Here is a 22,586-nt window from a genome sequence, read left to right as displayed (position 1 = left end):
GGGGGAAATAAAGGTGCGTTCGAGCAAGTCAAATGCTTTGCTTTTTATGATCTTTTTAAATTTAGATTTAAATGTATTTATCTATTTGACAGGGACAATGTAATTTAACATAGTTCCAATACTGAGTGATTGATAACTGCTGTGCTGCATGGAGAGTTTATAGCTATTGCAAATGTTCAACACTTGATCCCAGTTGGGCTACTACATGTACAGTGTAAATAAAATAGACACCTTTTATTTTCCTTGTCTCACATTAATGGATGAAGATCTGGTGAATGAGTCAGAAATGTATAATGTAAAAAGACCAGCTCTCTGGTTCTGCAAACAGTTCTTCCAGGTTGAAATCATCAGCATAAACCACTGCACACTGAACTGAATTACAATGATTTTATTAAGAGGGAACAATGCATTTCGCCCGTGGCTTCTTCAGGTTTGTTCACTCAAAGGTGTGCTAAGTCACATGATTAAATATCACAATTATTTCACTTTTGTTTTTCAATATTTTTTTCCTTCACATTCTTCAAAAACATTTTTCAAAATATAATTTACATAGATCAAAAAACAAAGCAAGATTCATAAAGAATACAAGAGTTACAAGAACAATGTGTGATTTAACCTCATCCCATTATGTAGATGACTGAGACCAAGATTTTATAAAGAGAGGCAGACTGCAGGTCCTACTTCTGTCCCTCTACACTGTTGGATGGAAAAGAGGGCGTGACAGGGAAGTGAACAAGGGACCTGGTGGCTCATCTCTCCTTATGGATCCAAATTACCTGTGGAGGGAGATATGTTAAGATTTATATCACAGTAAAGGAATCAAATCCTATGTTTCATTAAGTCCATGTGGCTCAAGTGTATTCAATTCATGGATCCAAAATGCTTCCCTTCTTAAAAGTTGGTTGATCATATTTCCCCCTCTTGGATTGGGCTGTACTTTTTCAATGCCAACAAATTTAAGGGAAGTGACTGATCCATGTTTTTTCTCCTTGTAGTGTCTGATGATGATGTCATATTTCTTTCCTGAATGGGGGTGATTGAGTGTTTTGGTGTCAAATGTATTTGACCTTGAGACTGGCTGTGCAAAGGGAGTTCTGTTTACTGGTTCTTCCGTGTTACTGAAATATAAAACCAGTCACATACGTCTTAGTTTTATATTTGAGGGATGAACTTTTGAAATAAAATAAAATAAAATAAAATAAAACTAATGTTCTATTATCTCAGTTATCAAATTATTACATTAATACATTATTATTTGAATTATTATTATAATTATTATTAGTTGTATTTCATCACTGTTGCTAATTAAGTGAACTCTTATTATTGTCATTCCCCGCCCACCGTAGGTGAATATCCCGATGACGTCATACGCGTCCCCCTAACGACCACGCCCCGCTTTGTTACTGTGGAAACCAATGAGATTGATGAGTGCAGTGAAGCAGATGGTCACACAGTTAGCCAGGCTGCTAACCCAAACCTGGAGTTTTACTGTCACGTTATCGAAAATTTGGCATAACGCGGGACTACTTAACCTCAGCGGGGTAACATCTCAGGTATGATACATCTTTCTGTCTTTATTAATGTAACTGGCTCCCGCTGTCGTAACTTGCTAACGTTAGCTGCCAAACTGTAATTTATTAGCTCGCTGAGGTAACGGTTAACGGTTAACATTAGCCGCAAGTCAAACCTATGCTAATGTGTCCATAGTCAGGTGTTCGTGTGTCACCGTGTGCACCATCCTCACACGCTAAAAATGACTGATAATGCCTCGTTATTAATGACGTAGACTGTAGAGGAGGTGGTCAGGTGGCTCAGGTAAATCAGCGTTACTCTAAAGGGAGATGCCCCCGAGCTAAACATGTCTATACTGGTTAAAAACACCCACCATACATATATGAATCAAACACATTTTCATCTGTACATTAGTGGCTGTTAGAGACGTGTGTAGACTGGTCAGGAGCAGGTTACTGTGTCACTCTGAAGTCATCACGGCATAAAATTCATCTCTTATCTGTGGGGCGCGTTTTTACGCTTGGTTTATTTTGTTTAAACATTAACTAATATGTATCTTAACCTGTAATTAAAATATCTAACACAGCGTAAAAGTGACTGAGTCAAGCCAAGAGAAGAGTGAGGTTAACTATGTTCCCTAAATCACATGTAAGCTACCTTTTTTTAACGTTATAAAATTATGCAACATCTCAGGTGTTGTAACAAGGGTTGATTTCTTAATGTGGCTTTTGTTCATAGCTCAGATGAATTTTTAATAGCCGGGTCATAAGGTGTGGCAAAATTGCTTCATCCTTTTCTCCTTCAGTCTGCAAAATTATGTCTGTTCCATCTATAAACTTATTACACAACTTTAGTTGGGTTTAACAGCATAAGTTGTATGGTGAGTTTAAATTTATTGCTTGTGCACTTCATTGGGGCATTGCAGCATTTTTATTAAGCCAAGAGAATTTTTATTTCGTCTCCCAACTGACCTGAAACAGTTTTATGAATGAGAGCCCTCTGGTAAATGGCCATGACCAATGTGCTTTTAGTCTTATGTGTCAGTAACTATAGAGAATAAATACAAATCCCTCTCTTCGTACTATTTTAGAGCTTTAACTTACTGTCTAACCAGTGTGTGTTTTTCTGCAGGTTGCTATAGCACTCTGTGGGTCTATGCCAAGAAGTTTCCACATGCTATGACCCTGACTTGCCAGGAAGTGCACTTATATACACACACGCACAGACAAAGACTTCTGCTGAGCCACATTCTGATATTACACAATCCTTCTACAAGCACACAATCTCCGGCACACACTAACCAGCCACAGCAAACACATTCACAGACCTATCCCACAACTCACCACAAACCCAGCTACTGGAACTCACCACACACGTATCGCCACTCCCCTTCTCCCACCTCTTCTGCCCCTGCTCCTCCCCATACCTCTGGAGCTACGCACAACTTCTCTGCCTTTTTTCCTGAATTGTGAATTTCCAAGAGAGGAACACCGTCGCTCTCCCACTGAGCTCCTGAACTGTGCAACTGGTGACTTATCAGCATGATGGCCATGGGATAAAATGTATGGAATTTGTTTTTACCGCATCAATTTTTTGGACACATTAACCTCTTTATAACGATGATTCCAGCCTCCAACTCAATTATTTGCAATTCTTTGACTCTGAACCCAGAAGGCGTTGACCAGCAGAGATGCTCTCTGATCAATTATTCTGGATATCTTTGGCTTCTGTTTCACAGTAAGTGATCAAGATGAAAACCATGGGCATTACATGTTTTGTTAGCATATTATAATAGCATAATATAGTTTTGCTCACACATAGAAAATAGTAGCAATAGGTAGTACACACTGATATAAACCAACCATTCAGCGTAACAAACCAATTACAAGACTGTAATGGAAGGAATGGCAGAGGAGAGGGAGCCTTCTGGCCTTCCGGAGAAGATTAAACCCAAGGAAGATGCGGAAGAGAGTGAGAAGGAGGTGGAGGAAGAAGGCAGAGGTATGCAGATCCCTCTACATCGCTGGGTAATGCACGGGGCAGTGATGTTTGGACGTGAGTTCTGCTACGCCATGGAGACAGCTCTGGTGACGCCAGTGCTGCTGCAGATAGGTAAGGAGACGCAATACGGTCATGTAGACACAGACAGACACACGCTTCTCTATGTTGAATGTTGTAGTAATATCACCTTGTTGTAGACGTCTACATCTAAAAATTCAGCATTAGTGGCAGCCCTGGAATTTCCACAAACTAAGTTTAACCATCACACTGTGATAGGGCTGCACGATTATGGCCAAAATGATAACAATGATTATTTTGATCAGTATTAAGATGATTATTCATTGACTTTAGGGACAAATATCTCTACTGCACTTTCACAGTAAGCAGAGCACTGCTTTCACTTCCATGCTATACTACATTTCTGCTACTGTACAAATCTTTGCATCAAAATAAGACTTGTCCTTTTTCACAGTGCATCTTTTTAACATTTCATTTACAGTACACATCACTGATGAAAGGTGAACTGTTACCCATGAGTCTTTGCACAATCATGTGGGCTAGCTAACACTAAATGACTGTGCGGCACCTGTCTTTGGCTAACAGCGAGGTGAGCTAGTTATTGCTTAAGTTACATATTAGCCAATTTGCAGTGAGAGTACAGACGTTCTTGTGAGCCACAGCAAAAGTGCAGAGGGTGAGGCTAGTGCACCTAACCATGCTACACCTGTTGCTGACTTAGCAGCTACAGGCAAACGCAAAAGAAAGAAGACTTGAAAATACTCAGAATAATCTCAAGTGCAACCCAGTTTTATACAAATGTGTAGTAGGTGGTCCCTGCTCTGTCTGTCTTTGTGCTAAGGTGTCCTTGGCCTGAAAAATGTTGAAGATCCCTTTTATCCCTGTTCTGATCAAGATAAAGGCTAACTAGAAATTAAATTACCATCCCAGAATGTAGCCAAATGAAAACAGTGTTTATGAGCGGAGCATGCATTTTAAATACTAATGTCGCAGTCAATCATGTTCATTTAAATGTTTGAAGACAAAACTGTGGTTGCAATAAATATTCCGTGACAGTGCAGCCCTTCAATCTTTGACAGAATACAACTGTGCTAAGTGTGGGACAGAGACATTAGCAGAACAACTTGTAAATAAGAGAAGAGTTAGTGCCGCTGATAAGCATACATGACTGTCTAAATATGCATTCTTCTGTTAATTCAGAGGTAGCAGAGTTATTAGATCCCTCTCACTGAAGGTTCACGTTGGTAGAGTTATAATACTATCAGTGTAGCCATATGATGTTTCAAAGCTGGTGTTTGCACTGGGTGAAGTGTGTAGCATGCTCTGTTTACCCTGCAGGCTTCTTGTGATATATTTGTGACAGTGTTCCCCTGGCTAGTGTCAGGAAAGACCCACACTGACTGCTAGCCCAGATTCAGCTGTGAGTGCTGTTCCTCTTTTTATATATAGAAGAATATTTGGGTTTGGTTTGTGTTGAAGCACAGCGCAGTGATTCCAAAAAGAGATGCTCATCAGTCTAAATCCCAGCTGTAACAGTTGTCAGGTAACAGCACCAACACTGGGGAATCAGGCTGTTGTTTCATTAGCCAGACTGACTGATTTCCCTAGCTGTGCCGCTGTATCATGTAACCTGTCTGCCCAGCAGTAGCCAACCAGGGGCTATGCAGTTAGATGTCAGGTTTGCCACCATAGCAGAAATGGAACAAAGGCATTTTCCCCTGGCAAGGTATGACAAGAATGTCTAACACAGCACATTTTAGTCCCTCTGTTTTCCTCTCTATTCACAATATTGTAAGAAAGATTGTGTTATCTTTCAAGCAAACCCTGTTCAGGATGTTTTTGTAAGCATTTTTTAGGCCACCAGTTTTGCTTGGTTATTGTACCAATAATCTCTGCATGCATCGAGGCAGTTAAATTTGTAGTTTGATTTACAGAGTACTTTTTTTCATAGCATAAAGCCCAAAGCCAGACCTTCAGAGTGAGTGCTATGAAGTAGATGAACAGAACCTGTCACACTTATTGTTTGGGATGAATCTTTTCTGAGTGGATTACTTTAAAAGGAGAGGTATGTACATCCAAAACAAAACCAGCTAAGAAAATAGTAGCTGTTTCTTTGCGTCATTGCTCTTTACATGCGGTGTTGTAGCAGTTTCTGGCAACACCACATTCAGAAACATTAACATGTTAAGCCTGAGGAAGCACTACTAGTTTGAACAGTTGAAACACCAGCAGTGTTTTGATAGGATTTACTTTGCTATAGTCAACTCTGTAAATACACACAAAGGGCTTGTTTACACCTGGTCCTAACATGCGTCCTGGGAGACCGGATTACACATGGACAGCTTTAAGTACAGGTGTGGATGCATCCAATGCAACCTCAATGCATCTTGGGATCTGATAGCTCAGACCACATTCAGAGGTAGTCTTGGCTGTATATGTTTTCAGCAGTGTGTACGCTAATGCGTTCTTGGCTCCACTGAAGGACCACCTACTCAGCTGACATCCTTGCGTATCCTACTCCCTGCTTTCCGTAGCTGCAAACACAGCACTTAAGGACCGTCTCCAGAGACTCTCTCTTCCCAGCAAAGGGTTAAAACGTCTACCCAGTTAGCATGAGCTAACACAGCATCAGCAGCTGTTGAACAGTCATAGGAAAACTTGCACAGACTCCAAAACAGCTTGACTCATACCATTTAAAACTGCTAGGTAATGTTAGCTGTGGGATGCTTGAAGTTAGCCCTGTGAGGGTGTGTGTGTGCGGGCGTTCTCTCTCTGTCCACAGCAGTAGTCTCCTATGATGGTGAATGAATGTGAAAGGATATAGAGTGGGAAGTGAGACCCAATAACAATGGGTCACTTGAGATGCTTGTGGAGATGCATTCCAGTGCCAGGTATGAACAGATAAGCTTGTCCACTTCTGGTCACATCAGCCAAGACACATGTTAATACCAGGTATGCTTGTTTGGAAGGATGTATGTTTAACAAAGCCTTCCTTCAGCACAAATCTACATAGTGAGTGTGTCATGGTTTGACTTAAAGGTGCCCTGCAGAGTTTTTCTCTAAACAAATAAAAGTTGTGCGGCCACTCAGTGTTGCTCAATGAATTGCATTGTGTGTTTGTTCTTGAGGGTTAACAAGCGCACTGAATTCATTTTTGTTCTCATTAAACAATTGGATAGACTTGGCTTGAGTGTGTATACCGTCACACACCTGATGTGCTTGCACGTGCATCCTCATCCACATGCATGAGACAAACAAAACGGAGGCCCACTCATAAAAAAACTGCTTCCAAGTCTTGCTGTCGGCCCATTGACAGGAGAGAGGATGAGCGGCAATGGGAAAGACAGTCAGAGAGCAATGTTTTTCCTACTGCAAGGAAGTTATCTGCTGTTTTGTTGACTTAAGGGAGAGGGAAGACAGGAGCAGAGCAAGGCACCATGGGTAACATGTTGTTCCCGTGAGAACCAGCCTGCTCACCCAGCCAGCTGACTGGGTCTGAGTCCATCAGATTTTTTTATGCTGAAACCACTACTTTATAAGGGGTGGAAAATCAGAATATTGTCATCCAGCGGAGACAGTTGTTTTTTTAATCTAACTCACAGCTGATGGTGTATTGTCTGAGTCTCTCATAAATTTCACATGCATTTGGTCCAAATTGGTTCACTTAAAATTGTCAAACCATGTTGGCATTAAAATAGCTGCAATAAAAGGGTGGGCATTTCCTGATTGCAGTGCATGCTGAAGTCTTGCTCTATCTTATGTTGGCCAACTGGAGGTGATTTCACACTTTCCTGGCAGGTTGGTGTATATTTCTGTGCTGCGTTGTGTTGTTGTAACAGGCCCCCTTGTTATCTGATCTGTTCCTGCCATCCTAAAAGCTGTTGGTAAAGGAGCACTAGTGGTTCTTCAGCCATGTATTGGTATGCAAGAGCTGTCATGTGCTATGCTTTTTCAAATAAACAAAGGAAAACTTTCACCTGTTTTTTTAGTGAAAACTTTTTAAAGCTACTTCTCTACCAAGACATCTACTGTTTTTGTTATTCCTGCAAGTCCCTGCATGACAAACGTATGAATGGGTTGGCTTATTGATGAGATTTGTACCAAGATGGCAGGACACAGCATGAAGATTTTTTTAAGCCCTTAAAGACAACAATCAAGTTAAACTCAATGAAGAAGTTTCACAGATCTCAACATCACAACAGAAGGTAAAAAGACAAGTGTAAGAAGACCATGTTTCTGGCCTTAGCAGAAAGATGGTGCTTCGGGTGCAAAATGAACATGCAAGGCAAAGGTACATTTGATGCAGCAAAGCTTTTATGCCAGAACAAAATCACTAGTGAAGTGTTAAAACGTTTCTGCATGTAACACATTTCCCTCAGTTTTTCTGTTTGCATTGTCATTAAATGTCCTCCTATGTCTTTTATTCTGTTTAACTGTCATTGTTTCAGAAATACTGGCGAGTCTCCAGGGCTATAATATTGTGAAAGCACAGACAATTCAGCAATATACAATATGCTGCTTTAATGATGCAGCTTATTTAACCTTGTGATCAGATGTGATAAGATAGAGGCACAGTATGCAAGTTAAAGCACTATGACATTTTAAGTCCTGACTAAAATTTAAAAAAATATGGTTTCATCTAGTCCAACTAAAGTATACTGTGACTCAATCCTAACACACTCTTTGCCCCTACCACTTAAGGCCCAGACACACCAAACCAACATCAAAAAATTAGTGGCAATGAATTTTGCATCGTCTCACATCGCCTGTGTGTCAGCCAGAAAGTTCGAACTCGAACCCACCGCAAAGACTATAGCCAACAGCAAACCAGCACGTACGTACTGCACCTGCGTGAGAGGAAATAACTCACCAGTCATTTCCTGGAGAGCGGTGGTAGCCTGTATTTGTCATTGAAAAAGGGAACCTGGAAGACCAGCAGGACAGATTCAAGACACTAGTTAGCCAGTTAGCATATTATCAAACAGAACATCTAGAGGCAGGCTGTGTTGGGATAGAGTTGTAGGGCAAAGTGTCACAGCTTTGTGGCCCTCCCAACGGAGGTTTTTCAGACACACACTCCAAACTGAGTGGTTGAAATTATTATTAATAATGAAATAATTAATAATTATTAAAGATTTAAAAACTACAATAACCATCGTAGTAGTACTAGTCTTAGTTTAATGTTGTGTTAATATATTATGGGCTTTTTCTTTACAACAAGAACAACAAAAAAAACACTGGCAGCATGCTGATGTCTTGGTAGCTAATTAGCTCTCCAGCTGACGTTACATTAATTTTGCTGATTTATGCATGTTTATGCAGCACGTCGCTGCATTTGTTACCGCGGATATTAGTGCAGACTGGCAGGGTAGGAGCAGGGGTTGCTACTGTAGCCTATAGAGCAATGCTAGCAGTCTTGTAATGACGCAGTGTTCTTTTCAATTTGATGATTGATTGACAGCATGAAACTCAAGTTGTGAACAAATCACGAGCCTCTTTGCTTTTCTATCTCCATTAGATAAAAAAAACATATATATTGTGATAATACCATTTTTTGCCATATTTGAAACGGCGTCAGTGAAGTGATGATGATGTATCAGGGTCTTAAAGGGTTGTCTCATTTACAGGGGAAGACTTCAACCACTAAACTTGTAACTCTGTTGCGAGGGGCACTAGAAAAATGAGGGATGGGGGTGAGAGTAAGAAATGAATCTGGCTCGTAACAGGTTTCTTTGTCTTGAATCTAACATTTTGTTTGTGTGTGTGTGTGTTTTTAGGTCTTCCTGAGCAATATTACAGTTTAACCTGGTTCCTCAGTCCTATCCTGGGTCTCCTCTTCACACCTGTGATTGGCTCAGCCAGTGACCGATGTACTCTGCGGTGGGGCCGGAGAAGACCGTTCATTCTGGCCCTGTGTGTAGGTGTGCTGCTGGGAGTGGCGTTGTTCCTAAATGGATCGTTAATAGGTGAGTAGAAGGTTTCAAAGGAGATCACCACTTACAAATTATAATAGTTAATGTTTGGCCCCTCTGTGTATATACCTCGTGGTGTTCTGTCAGGCCTCTCCGTTGGTGATAGTCCCAGCAGCCAGCCGATTGGCATCGTCCTCACTGTAGTAGGCGTGGTGGTGTTGGACTTCTGTGCTGATGCCTCTGAGGGACCAATCAGAGCTTACCTTCTTGATGTTGCCGATACTGAAGAGCAAGATATGGCCCTGAATATTCATGCCTTCTCTGCTGGTAAGACATGCACAGACACAGACCCTCCACATGAACCTGTATAAATATTAGCTATTAAAAAATAGTTGTGTATGTAGTGCACGCATATATGTCAAAACTAGTGTTGCAAAATTCTTGGAATATTCAAGGAGGAAACTTTCCATGGGAATTAACTGGAATTTATGGGATGTAGGGGTTATTTGCTCAGGCTGTATTTACCATATCATATGCAGACAGAAACAAACCTTTTACTATACCATACAAGCAGACATAATAGTGTACCAACAATTAAGTTGAGTTCAACTTAAATTAAAGGAATTGACTCATTTAATATTTGTATTCAGTAAAAAAAATCCGCTGCATCGCTCCCCTCTAGAAAAAGGACTTCTTTCCAGGTTTGATTTTCCTCTCAGGCCTCCACATCCTCACTATAGACTATCTCAATGCCAGACTCTCTCACACAATGATACTTTACAACTGATACTTTGGTACCAAGTCTGTGCCAAAATTCTGAAAACAGTACTGTAGGTACCGGGGATTTAATCTTTCCAGACCTGACGAGGCGACAACTGTTGTAGTCTGTGGTTAAATGCCAAAGGAAGAAAAACAACAACACATGTAAGACGGCAAAAAGTGCACCTGCAGCGACAGCTCCGCCTCCACATGTTGAAAAGAAAAGCATTTTTCCTGAGGCCAGCATGTTCTGTTAATTCTTTGCAGTGGGAGAGCTGCGTATTTACACTATGCTACTCAGGCAGCAGTGTGACGAGGTGCTGTGCATCTATTCTGCAAGAGCGCTGCGTGTTTGAATTTTTATTTTTATTTTTTAACAGTTGCCTAGAGTTGAAAAATGTTCAACTTTTGAACGCTGCACTCATCACTGTCACTTTTTATCCAGCCATCCAATCCCAGTGGATTTGGCCGGACAAATGGCCTCCCACAAAAAACAACTGTCACATCTTACATGTACAAGCACTGAACAGCAACACAGTGGAGGAGAAATATGTTAATTCACTGTAGGCTCTATATTAATATCTGTTTCCTCACCCCCCAAAATCTCATAAACCCACATAGACATGACATGTACTTTGGGTTTGAGTACATGGGATTTATTGTTTTGTTGATATCAAAAATAATGGAATTCCACTGGTATTTTCAACCACTAAATTTCTGGTATTGTCACATACCTACTTTGCACAATAACGGACCTGTGTATTTGTGTCCATACCTGTCTCTCCAGGACTCGGTGGAGCAGTGGGCTACATGCTGGGTGGTCTAGACTGGACTGGCACAGCTCTGGGCCAAGCATTCAAATCACAGGAACAGGTCCTCTTCCTGTTCGCAGGCATCGTCTTCATCATCTCTGTCACACTGCACATGTTCAGTATCCCTGAGCAACCTTTCGCGCCATCCAGCCAGCTTAAAGTCACAGGAAGTGGGGAGTCTAACTGCCAGCTGTCTCTCAGGCCCGTCGGCCACTCGCAACTTTTACTTGATGTGATCGCAGAGGAAGATGCCTCTGCTCAAGCCCCGTCCCGAGAGGACAACCAATCAGATCCTGAGGACGGGGAACTGGACTTCCTTGCTGTGGAGCGAGTGCGGAGTAAAAGCGATTCAGTCCTAGCCATGCCAGATGCTACGATCGAGTTGGATTCTGACCTCGATCCGGACTCGCAACTTTTCCTGCCAGAGGTGCATCACTTTCTACCAGAGACGCAGGGAGAGCTAGAAGATATGTTCAAGCCATTAGACCACAATATTGGCTCGTCATCTCCTTCTGGTGGAGCACGCGCCCTAAATGATGGGATGGGGATCTTAGAGCCGATATATCCAGCCTGGCCTGAGTTCAGGGGTCCAACAAACGGCCCTCCTTCTCTCCAGATCAGTTCAAAGGACTCACATCTGAAAACACAGGTGAAATTAGCTGCTGCGGTGGCACATGTTATTTGTGTTGGGAACAAATGTCAACTGTCAACATCAACAAGTTATTTGATATGTGATTTTTTTTTTTTTAAACCTAGTTTTCAATAGGCAACATTAGGAAGTCTTCAGAGACAGAAAACCTCTGTACTGTGTTTCACATATGTAGTCTCATGTCTTCAGTTTCCTTTTGTGTCTTTAATACATCTGTCTGTGTCTCTCTCTCCTGTCTCAGCAGGTCAAGGCTGCCAATGGTGTCAGTGCAGGTTTGTCCTCTTCTGACCACTCCAATGCAGTGAAAGGCCACTCCTCAACTAAGCCGCCAAACCGCCTCTCCAACACCTCCGTTTCATCACGGCCATACCCACACACCTTCTACAGACAGGTACAATTGCAGTTACCATTTTGAATTACTTTCTGTAATAGTCACAAACATTCGCATATGTGTGTGTGTTTGGCGGGTGTATTTCTCGGGGCCCAAGGACGTGCAGTGTAGAATTTGGCACACTTTGGACACATAACTATTTTGATATTAATAAACTTTAAATAAACAAGTGAACAGTGCTCAGGGCTCCGTCTAGCAGAGGGGGGCTGGGTTTCAGGGCTCTGCAGGGTCGAGCATGTCTGAGTGTATTTCACTTGTGTTTCTAACCTTGAGTTGCCACGACACGGGTGTGGTTTTCTTTGCCATACTAACTTACAACACTAGTAACATTCCCTCCAGCAAAATACCTCATTAAATCTGTGCTCTACTGTATAAACATGGTGGTGGTGCGCCTTTTGGAAATTATTACCTCTGCTAAGTGTATTTCACCTGTGTTTCTGACCACAAGTATCCACGTCGGGTGTGTTTTTCAGGGGCTTATGTAGTGGTTTGGGGGCCCCAGGCCAAAGTCATCTGGCTTCACTGTTCATCCTTCCTTTTACTGGGAATGTTAGTAGGTTATCTGCAGTGGTAGAATTAGTCAAAACTTTTTTTTTCTGAGGTTAATCCATTAACTGCACAGTAAAAGTCCTGCATTCATATTTTACTTGAAGTGAAGAGTGGCAGAGAAGCATTATCAGCACAATGTACCTAAATGTACTTAACGTCTGAATAAGGTGGAGCTTTCAGTTCTGATGTAATGCTGGATAGTTAGATGAATAATGATGCATCATATTTTCAACATTATATCTTGTGAGTAAAATCTGGATCTGCAACATAACAAGCAGCATGTCTCTGTCAGGTAAATGTAGTAGTAGGCGCACAATGTTAACCTCTGAAGTGGAAGTACACAGTAAGTGATATACTGCTGAGTTGCATATTTTTCAAGTGATTTGAGGCCCTTTGTACATTATTGATTCAGTATTTTTGTTGTCTAAACATCATAATAGATCTGCTGTTTTGGGCCCAGGTGTATTGCTGCTTTGATATGCTCCTCAGATGGTCCCATTTCCAGAGTTGGGGAGTTGTTCTTCTGACTTTGGTTTATTAATGAGCTGTAAGTCATAATATGGAAACAACATGGACACTACAAAGAAGACGTGTTGTATTTTATGTATCAGAGCATTTGAACAACACATTGATAACAGTTTGAACTTTCATGCTGCAAAGTGATTTTGTCCCTGACTTGTTGCTGCACCAGTACATCCCCTAAAACAACTAAAATATTCCTTTAAAATATTGATTCACCATGTCTCTGCATAATATGACGTCAACTTGGCAAAAATTTGACCCAAATTTTCGCTTCCTGAGTTCTTGTTCCAACTTAAGGGGGTGTTCACAAGAATTTACCCAGCAGAGAACTCATTTTAAAGATTGTTTAGCCACTACATGAATGCAAGGTATTGCTCAGGAGTGAAGCTGCAACAGTATGAGATGTACACGGCACCATAACTGTCTCAGAAAATATCCCGGTTTCACAGTATTACAGAATTATTATTATTACTACCTGTTATTACCCTTAAAGGGATGAAAATTTGAACAAAGCTTTTATCACAAGAATTTAAACTTGATACCATATTTTAATGGAAGTATGTGTAAAAGTCTCCCAATAACTAAATTAGAGGTTAGATTTTCCATCCAGTTGACTTTTTATATTAGTACCGGGATAAGCAAATGTTCACTGTATGATAACCGTCAATTTTCATATCCCGGTATACCTTGAAACCACCATACCGCTGCAACCCTACTCAGAAGTCAGGACCCAAGGAAGCATACTGCTGAGGTTAAAGTTGTTTGTATGAGTGACTAAGGAAAGCTGAAAGCAGCAATACAACAGACCAAGCAATCGGCCCGCTCCGAACAGCCAAACGGGCGCTGTACTGATTGTGCAAATGTTAAAAAGCTTATGTTAGTCTTATTTCTCTTCAGCCCTCCTTCACCTTCTCCTACTACGGACGAGTGGGATCACAGCGCCATCGACTGCGAAGGACAGCGCCATCAAGCCCTCAGCCAATCACCACATCCCGCAGCCTGAATGATCTGAGTGAACTCCAGCGGTGTGCAGACAGGCGGGAGTTGCAGCTGTCAGCTAGCAGTCTGTCATCTGAGGGCTCCAGCAGTGAAGGAGGACCAGACAAGGGTACAACTGTTCGACTGCTCTGGTTATCCATGTTGAAGGTGAAATAAATTACAAATGTCTTTGATATTGATGTATTTTTTCTCTGATCACATTTACAACATTTTTGCAGATTTATCAACCAGATTTTTTTGTGGTATTCCTCCTTCTTCATGTTCACCTGCTAGTCTTAATTCCTTGTTTCTTTCCTGTCCTTAATAGATGCCGAAGCAGCTGTGGAGACTGTGTGTGTGTCACCTCCTCACATGGTTCTCCATTATAGCTGAAGCTGTGTTTTACACCGATTTCATGGGGCAAGTCATCTACGATGGAGACCCCACGGTACACACACGTGCACACAAACACACCTTCACCTTCACACACCGTCAGTTTTGCTAAGACCACACAGTAGAGGAGTACAGATGAATAAACCCAGCACGCTTCACAAAGTCATGATGCATGAAACACATAAACGTAACGGAGTGAGTTGTCAAGTCAAGTGTATACGATTTCATTACTGAAATGATTCTGCTTTTTTCAGGCACCAGCTAATTCCACAGAGCTACTGAACTATCACAGAGGAGTACAGATGGGCTGCTGGGGCCTGGTGGTCTATGCTGCCACTGCTGCTGTCTGCTCTGGTAAAACACAGACACTGTTTTGATGTTTAGATTTTAATTTAAATCTTCTTACTGCTGTATTTACATACGAAACAAGTGGTCAGTGATACCTATACTATCTTCATTAATTGATATTTCTCTCTCTGTGTCTTTCTGTCTCTACGCAGCAATCCTTCAGAAGTACCTGGATAATTTTGATCTGAGCATTAAGATCATCTACATTGTTGGAACTCTGGGATTCTCATTAGGTCAGCTGCCACAATAAAACTAACTGCTGACAATAATAAAGTGAAGTACAGTGGATTTGGGAGCTGTTGTGTATTCTAATAGCTGCACAGAATGAAGTTAAATGTAATGAATTGAAACAGCTTTCATCTTTTTAACCTTAGGAACTGCTGTCATGGCGATCTTTCCTAATGTTTATGTTGCCATGGTGATGATCAGTAGCATGGGCATCATCTCCATGAGTATCTCCTACTGTCCCTATGCATTACTCGGGCAGTACCATGAAATCAAAGAGGTACGTACACAAACTGACAGTACACACACATCCATGCACACATTGTGTCCCCACACATTAAAACATGAGATGGAGCATGTACTTCACACACGTCACGTCACGTACAAACAAAAAGCATCCATATTTTAGAGTTTCTGAGTATCATATAGCATTGGCAAATCAGTCGGAGCTTTGCAGTTAACAAAATGCCTCCACAGTGAACAAAGAATCCAAAAAAGACAAAAAGTCTTCATGAATTTAAGTAAACACAGTCCACATTTAACAGCAAAACAAAACATCAGTTAACAAACTCTCACACAACTCATGCATTATAATCCAAGTCCCATTTATCTAGTCGTTTGTACTTCCCAAACACATTAGGAATTAAAACATGCCAGTACACAGTCTGATGCACGGCCAGGTAGCATCAAGTAGAGCTCATGCGTGCTCAGGCATACTCAGGGCGTAAGATAGCAGAAGGTTTTAGAAAAAATGCATGTGTTTGCAAAGTACTGCGCAAAAGACTGGATAAATGAGAGTTGAGTTATACTGCAGGAGTTTTGTGAGTGTTTCTAACAGATGTTTTGATGTACTTTTGCTGTTGTTAAATGTGTACCCTGATTGCTTCAATTCATGTAACATGTTCGCCTTGTTTTGATTCTCCATTCACAATGGAGGCATGCGAGAAAATAGTTTTCTTCATGAATTCAAGGTAACAGGCGGTGAGTAATTGATATCCAGAGAGTAATTTTGCAGGTGTAGTACTCTTTTAAGGTCTGCCCCAAAGCATTGAAGGATGGTGTAAGCTTAGTCAACGTCATGATGCTGTTTAACGTTATCCTAAAAGCCTAAAACACTAGGTCATGAAAACCCTACACAGTGACAATCTTTGAAATATGCAGCTGAAGTGACAGTCTCTCCTCTGTTGTTCCTCTGCTCAGTACATTCACCACAGTCCAGCAAACACAAGAAGAGGTTTTGGTATTGACTGCGCTATCTTATCCTGCCAGGTGAGCACTCATACTATTTTTTCCCATCAGTTCCAAACTCAAAGTCCCCCTCCACATTTTATAGTAAAATATGCTGATGCATATTTAGTTTCAGATGGTTTTCCCACATAATAGTAAAAAAAAAACGCTTGCTTGCTGTAGGTTTTTCTTTCTGCTTTCTGCTTTACACTTTCTCCAGCACTGCTTGCACTAGGTAGACAGGTGAAAGAGCAGTGCACATGACAATAGCTAGAGTTAGCATTAGAGGAAACATTAGAGACATTCAGCTATATATGTTTTAGCCTCAGTCAGACCCAGACTAGGACTCGTTATGCACCAAAATTGGTGACTAGCAGATGTGTCAGAATGATAAGTACAACGTTAGCATCATTTATTTGTTAATGTTGTTTGTTAGCTTGTAGGCTAACTGGCTCTGGCTGACACAGCGTTACTGGTTGTGAAACATACAATAATATCTGCTATGATGGAGTTTTTGGTAGATAGTAGAAGGAAGCTCCAGAGTCTGGTTTACATCTAAAGGCCGCACAGTCTGCCATGTTTACTGTCAAAACTTTCACTATGCTTATGCTAACTCTGCTCGCTGTACTGACAAGTCTGCTCTTTGCTGGAGGTTTCAGATTCTTTGCAATGTTGTGTCGAAGTCTATTAGACAGAGATTGGCTTTCGTATAAGTGACCTATCTAATCTAATTTGCTCGGAGAATTTTAGATTTTAGGGAAGTGCACAGACACTCAGTGGAGGTATGTGAAAACACCCCTCTTGTGCCTTAGCACAGATACAAGTCAGTATAGTGAAGGTCAGATATTTTAGGAAACATAAACATAAGAAAAACACATTTTTGAGTGGAGGGGGACTTAAAGTGATCCAGCTTTCTACTCTAGGGGTGGTGATGGGAATCTATGGAAAACGTGAGTGTTGTTACAGTGTATACTGTGATGTTGAATCATTCTGTCTCGTTTAACCTCCAGGTCTATATCAGCCAGATTTTGGTTGCATCGGCCCTTGGAGCTGTTGTAGATGCAGTTGGCAGTGTGCGCGTCATTCCTGCAGTGGCCTCTGGGGGCGCCTTCCTCGGCTTCCTTACTGCCTGTTTCCTCGTCATTTATCCTGATATGGAGCCCAGCAGCTCAGAGCAGGAGCAGGGTTTGGTGGGTTTACCTGGAATTTTAAACCCAAATGGAGGAAGGACCAGTGACCAGAGGCTGGCTCTGCTGAACCTCATGGACAGAGATAGTTTGAAGAAGACAGAGAATCACTCTGTTGCCTGAACGTCGCACAAGCCACGGCATGTGGGGATGGTACCAAATGTCTGTGCCTTTCTGAAGAAGGAGAGATGATGAAAGAGAGAAAATATGTCCTAAAGCTGACTTGGGTCTACAGAAGTTTGGGTGGGAAAGATTAAGTTAGATTATCTTCTTGGAGTAAAGGACTGAAAAGACCAAACAACCTCAGTGTTGGGCTGCTATGCTTGACTTATTACTACCTCAACCTTAAAACGAATAAATGTTTGCATGGTTAGATGGATAGAAGTACGCCATTAAAACACTCAGGGTTCGAGCTTACAGTCTGTGTAAAGTGGTGCACAGCTCAGTGGACCCTCATTTTAGTTTCAGAGTGACACAGTTGTCATTTAACAAGCAAAAGTTGTTGAACGTGCCCTAAATGCACTTGGGCCCTGCACTTTAGACCATGTGCTATAGATAGTTTAAACAGGGCCCTGGGAAAAGGACAACTGCATCAGTCTGAAAAAAGCAATGACAGTTGCGCTGCCCTGTGTACCAGGTGTAAGATAGGGCCCTAAGAGCCACATGACTGTTGAAACTAAGACTACTGAAACAAACGTAAGCCTTTACTGTGAAAACACAAATGGGAAGCACACAGAGCACTTTCCGTCTCACTCCTGAACAGTACTGTCACACCGATGCTGCAGAATAACGTCAGTGGATATTTAACTTCACAGAAGCTGCTCCTTAACGCTGAATGGACAATCATAGTGCTGTAAAAGTGTGTACCTCTGCTTTACATGTAGACTGACTACTGATGTATGATTAGCTCCAGTCTGTTAATAGAACACCTAAGTTTTATAAATGCCAGGACGTTTCCAAACTACAGGTAAAGCCTTCCACATTTGCTGCAGACTTAACAAAACAGTTTAACATCAAACACTTTTTTATTCACATTTACACTGTTGAAATCTGTTACATGGCAAGTTTTCACGCCTGTACAAAAACATACTAAAATTCTGAATGCGATATTCTCCTTTCATGCCATGACACACATGAAACATAACATATAGTTAAGTAATTTCACCAGCAGCTGTGATGATGTATTTTTGGCACCACTGATCTGTTATCTACACTGATTTTTATTTAAATTATTAAGTCTGTCTCAACAAGGATTTTTTTTGTGTGAATTTATACCTTAAATAATAGTGTCATGGCCTCTCCAATTTGACCTCAAGTGTTTTTTGGGTTTCAGTGTGATTTGTTTTGGAGGTGGCATTTGTTTTGCTTTCTACTGAATTTAAAAGACGTTTTTGAAAATAACATTCCACATACATTGGAAATTGGAAACCTGTTCATCGTGGTACATATCCAGTCAATCAAAAAAAGAATAGATATGCGCTGTCTCAAAGGGATTGCTGTTTCTGTTGGCAGGCCCAGTCTCTCCTCTCTGAAGGCTCATCTTCAGCAGAACCTCATAACTCTTAAACATGAGTTAGATTAAATACCCAGAGCAGCGTAATCAGTGCAGTATGTTTTTTAATTAGGTAGGTTTAATGTCACATGGTCTAAAACTGCTTCAGAAGCCCATAATGCTGCATATTGAATGGGTGAGAGGACCTAAATGCAAGGCTAACAGCTGATCTATGCAAACGTGAAATTGCCTTGGCTGGGCTGTTTTTACCAAATGAACCTTAAAGAAAAAGCACAGGATCTTCTTGGTTCACTTTCCTCCTTGTTGTACTCAGAGGTAGCATGAGTGAAAATAGTGAAAATATTGCACAGATTTTTGGTTTCACAGCGTGAATTTTACAGTCTGACTGAAGCAAGATCTCTAATATCATTGAGCCCTTAAGAAACGTCTTTACTCGTTTATGGGTGATGCCAACAGCCTCTGTTGGGACCTTGTTTCCTGCTAGCTTTCATCACTTTGCCTGTGATAACAGAAAAATGTCCTCTATGGTGTGATCGCTGTCACCAAGAACTTAGGGCCCATTTATAATCCCTTTATGTATGAAAATAGACACATTCATTTTTGACAATTACTGCCATTATTCTTCCATGTGTCCCTTATGTTGACATAAATACATCCACCAGGGGGCAAAGTCAGAAGTTTCTTACAGCAAACATGAAGATGGTGGGGGAGGTCGCAATAATTTAGCCTTTAATGGAGGTGGCATGGTAGACGGCAGTGGTCTGTTGTGGTCTTTGTTGTGTCCTGTGTCTTGCTACACCACACCCACAATTTTAGGTGGCACTGCTCTGCTTTGTCCCCATCCACAAGCTTCCACCGAACGTGCAGAAACATGAACAATGTGAACACAAAGTACGGACAGAAAGTCCCGTCCGTGTGTGTATGTGTACCTAACGTTGAGTATTAATGAGCCTTTACAGCCTCCAGGTTTACACAGGCTGTTTTACAAGCACTACAAAAGGACAATCCTTAGTTCGTTTGTTTTTTTTCACCATATATTGAAGGGGAAGTGTTGAGAGAATTAAAACAAAATGACATACTTAATCACTAATTTCCCTGTGAATAATAACGCAGACTCTGCTTGTGTGTGTGTGACATGGGGTGTGTGCTGTTGGTTATGTTTTCTAAGCAATGTGAGATACTAAATCTTCAGCTTTTGTGTAAAGATGAGTCCCTCTGAATCAACGTAGAACAGGAACATTCCTTCATGGACACATTTAAATTTTCTTTTGTACAGTTTTATCAGAGGAAACAGGCAGGTGAACCAAAGCCTCCTGGTCTCTCCACCACTTCCATTCCTTTCACATTAACTTGGTGTCAGTTCAGTATGTAATTTCACTTCAGCTGGTTAACATGTTTCAGAGATGTTTCCATCTCACACTGGAGGAGACACTCCGTATTTAGTGCAAAACTACTGTACTGAATAAGAGTCTCGGAACAGACTTATTGAAATAGTTTTGTTTTTTAAGTGATTTTGGGTTCTTTTTGCTGCTGCACAGACTTTTGTACAATGTAATCAAGGTATTTTTGTACCAGTTATTTGAAAAAAAAAAAAAAAGGACTATAATGCACCTTCACTTGTGTCTGTGTTTTTTACGACAGTCTCTCACACTTTATTTCTATGTGTACTGTTCGTTAGCTCTCGTCTGTATATACTTTTATGAATGTTTAGTTATTGTAAATAGGGCTGCCACAATTAGTCGACTAATTGATGACTAATCGACTATTAAAATCATCGGTAACTATTTTAGTAGTCGACTAATCGGTTTGAGTCATTTTTCATAGAAAAGTACTATAAAAGTACCCCAAAATATTCTTACTGCAGCTTCTTACGTTCAGATATTGGCAGCTTTACACACTCTCCCGTGACAGTGAACTAAAACCCTTTGGCATGAGTATGAAACAAGACATTAGATGACGTAATTTTGGGGTTTGACCGACATTTTCAACATTTTAACACATTTTTCGATGAAATGATTAGTCGACTAATCGAAAAAATAATCAACAGATTAGTCGACAATGAAAATAATCGTTAGTGGCAGCCCTAATTGTAAAAGGAAAAAAGGAGATGAAACTACATCACAATTAAAACAATACGCAACAGGAAACTGAGTTCAGTAGGGAGTGTGAATTGTAGTATTCAGTTAGAAGTGCTACAGACAGACTTGGCATTAAGAAATAAAGGTTTGGGGGCGACGTCTAGCTCAACAGGTAGAGTGTGCACACCATGTAGGCTGAGTCCTTTGCAGTGGTGCAGGTTCAATTCCAACCCTGCAGCCCCTCGCTGTGTGCCATCCCAAATTACTCGAAAGAAATGAAGGTAGCCACATTTCTGGTTAGTTCACAAGCAGCTGCATCTATGTGTTGCAGAGACAGAAAACAGAGTACTCACATCTTTAGTTCATGAGATAGTGAACCAGATGTGCTTACAGTCCACTAAAGATACAAATCCAAGACGTTCACAACTGCTGCTGATCTGAAAAAAAGTTTCCAGATGTACAATGCTATTAAAGAATCCTCAACGGCAACAACTACATTAAATAGGAATATGTAATTTGTCACAAATTCACTTGACAACCGAAGTACACCTGCTAATTGTATCGCTGTGCAGAAGGGAGCGTGCATCTACTCACGGACAAGAGGCTCGTGCTTGTGACAACACCAGATGAAAATTCAAATGGTATCTTCCTCGGCTGTGGTGCTAGGGGAGCTAGCAGTAGACGCACGCTTCCTTCTTCTTCAGCAGAGATACAGTTGGTGGATGTAGATTGGTAGAAAGAAAATAATTTCTACATGAAACTGCTCACTGCAAAGTCTGTGTGTTATCTTGAGTAACCGAGTTATGATTTCTGGAAAGAGACATTACACTGGAGAGAAGGCCGACATCTTTACAGCCGATATCTTTAACACTTGGCAACTCACACCAAAACACTCTAGAATACTGAATAGGACTACAGGTAAAAGTAAAAATATGTATGTTTGATGTTGAGGTGAGCTGTCCCTTTATTACTAGAAAAATAATCCTTTCTGCAAACTCATGATGAGACTCAGTTGATGTTATAAAATATAAACTACTGTTTTAGCAATATGAAAAAAAGTAATATTTGTTAAATTATTTGGGTGGTTAATGTATCTTTTGTGGTTTCTGCCCAATGTTTTTTTTTATTATCATTTTGTATTTTTATTTAAAAACTGGGGACTATATTTAATCCTCAATTAGTGAACCACCGCCATCTTCAGGCCACTGTGGGTTATTACAACAGGATTAAATTTAGTGTAAAAGTAAATCCACAATTTTTTTATGTGACAGTCAATAAGTAAATATCACATTGGCTCCAATAATTTTTTTTATTAGACATATTAAATCCCTGTGTTTTAATGTAAAGCTTACTGCTGCTAATGCCTTTTATTCTAATTTAAATAATTTAATTTAAAGGATTAATGTGAAGGATTTAGTGGCATCTAACAGTGAGGACTGCAGATTGCAACCAGCTGAAATTTCTCGTTTAACTTTGGGGTAAAATTCCTTCAGTGTATGTTGTTCAGGAAGT

At 40.8% G+C, this 22,586-nt stretch overlaps 1 protein-coding gene across 2 annotated transcripts; it reads left to right on the top strand.

The window, feature by feature from the left end:
- The first annotated feature begins 1,415 nt into the window (after positions 1–1,415).
- Positions 1,416–20,587, top strand: slc45a4b (solute carrier family 45 member 4b). Of its 2 annotated transcripts, none has more exons than XM_049584093.1 (13): positions 1,416–1,553; positions 2,644–3,624; positions 9,309–9,497; positions 9,591–9,770; positions 10,990–11,663; positions 11,908–12,054; positions 14,023–14,271; positions 14,432–14,551; positions 14,751–14,850; positions 14,997–15,077; positions 15,219–15,349; positions 16,270–16,338; positions 17,307–20,587. In XM_049584093.1, the coding sequence occupies exons 2-13, from the start codon at positions 3,408–3,410 to the stop codon at positions 17,604–17,606; spliced, it is 2,457 nt and encodes an 818-aa protein (XP_049440050.1). In that variant the 5' UTR covers positions 1,416–1,553; positions 2,644–3,407; the 3' UTR covers positions 17,607–20,587. The 2 variants fall into 2 exon arrangements, with proteins under 2 accessions (XP_049440050.1, XP_049440049.1); XM_049584092.1 differs by having other exon boundaries at positions 11,905–12,054.
- The last annotated feature ends 1,999 nt before the right edge of the window (positions 20,588–22,586 follow it).

This window comes from Epinephelus fuscoguttatus, linkage group LG8 (assembly GCF_011397635.1).
Source record: "Epinephelus fuscoguttatus linkage group LG8, E.fuscoguttatus.final_Chr_v1".
Classification (NCBI taxonomy): domain Eukaryota; kingdom Metazoa; phylum Chordata; class Actinopteri; order Perciformes; family Serranidae; genus Epinephelus; species Epinephelus fuscoguttatus.
This window is presented reverse-complemented; position numbering and strand designations above follow the sequence as displayed.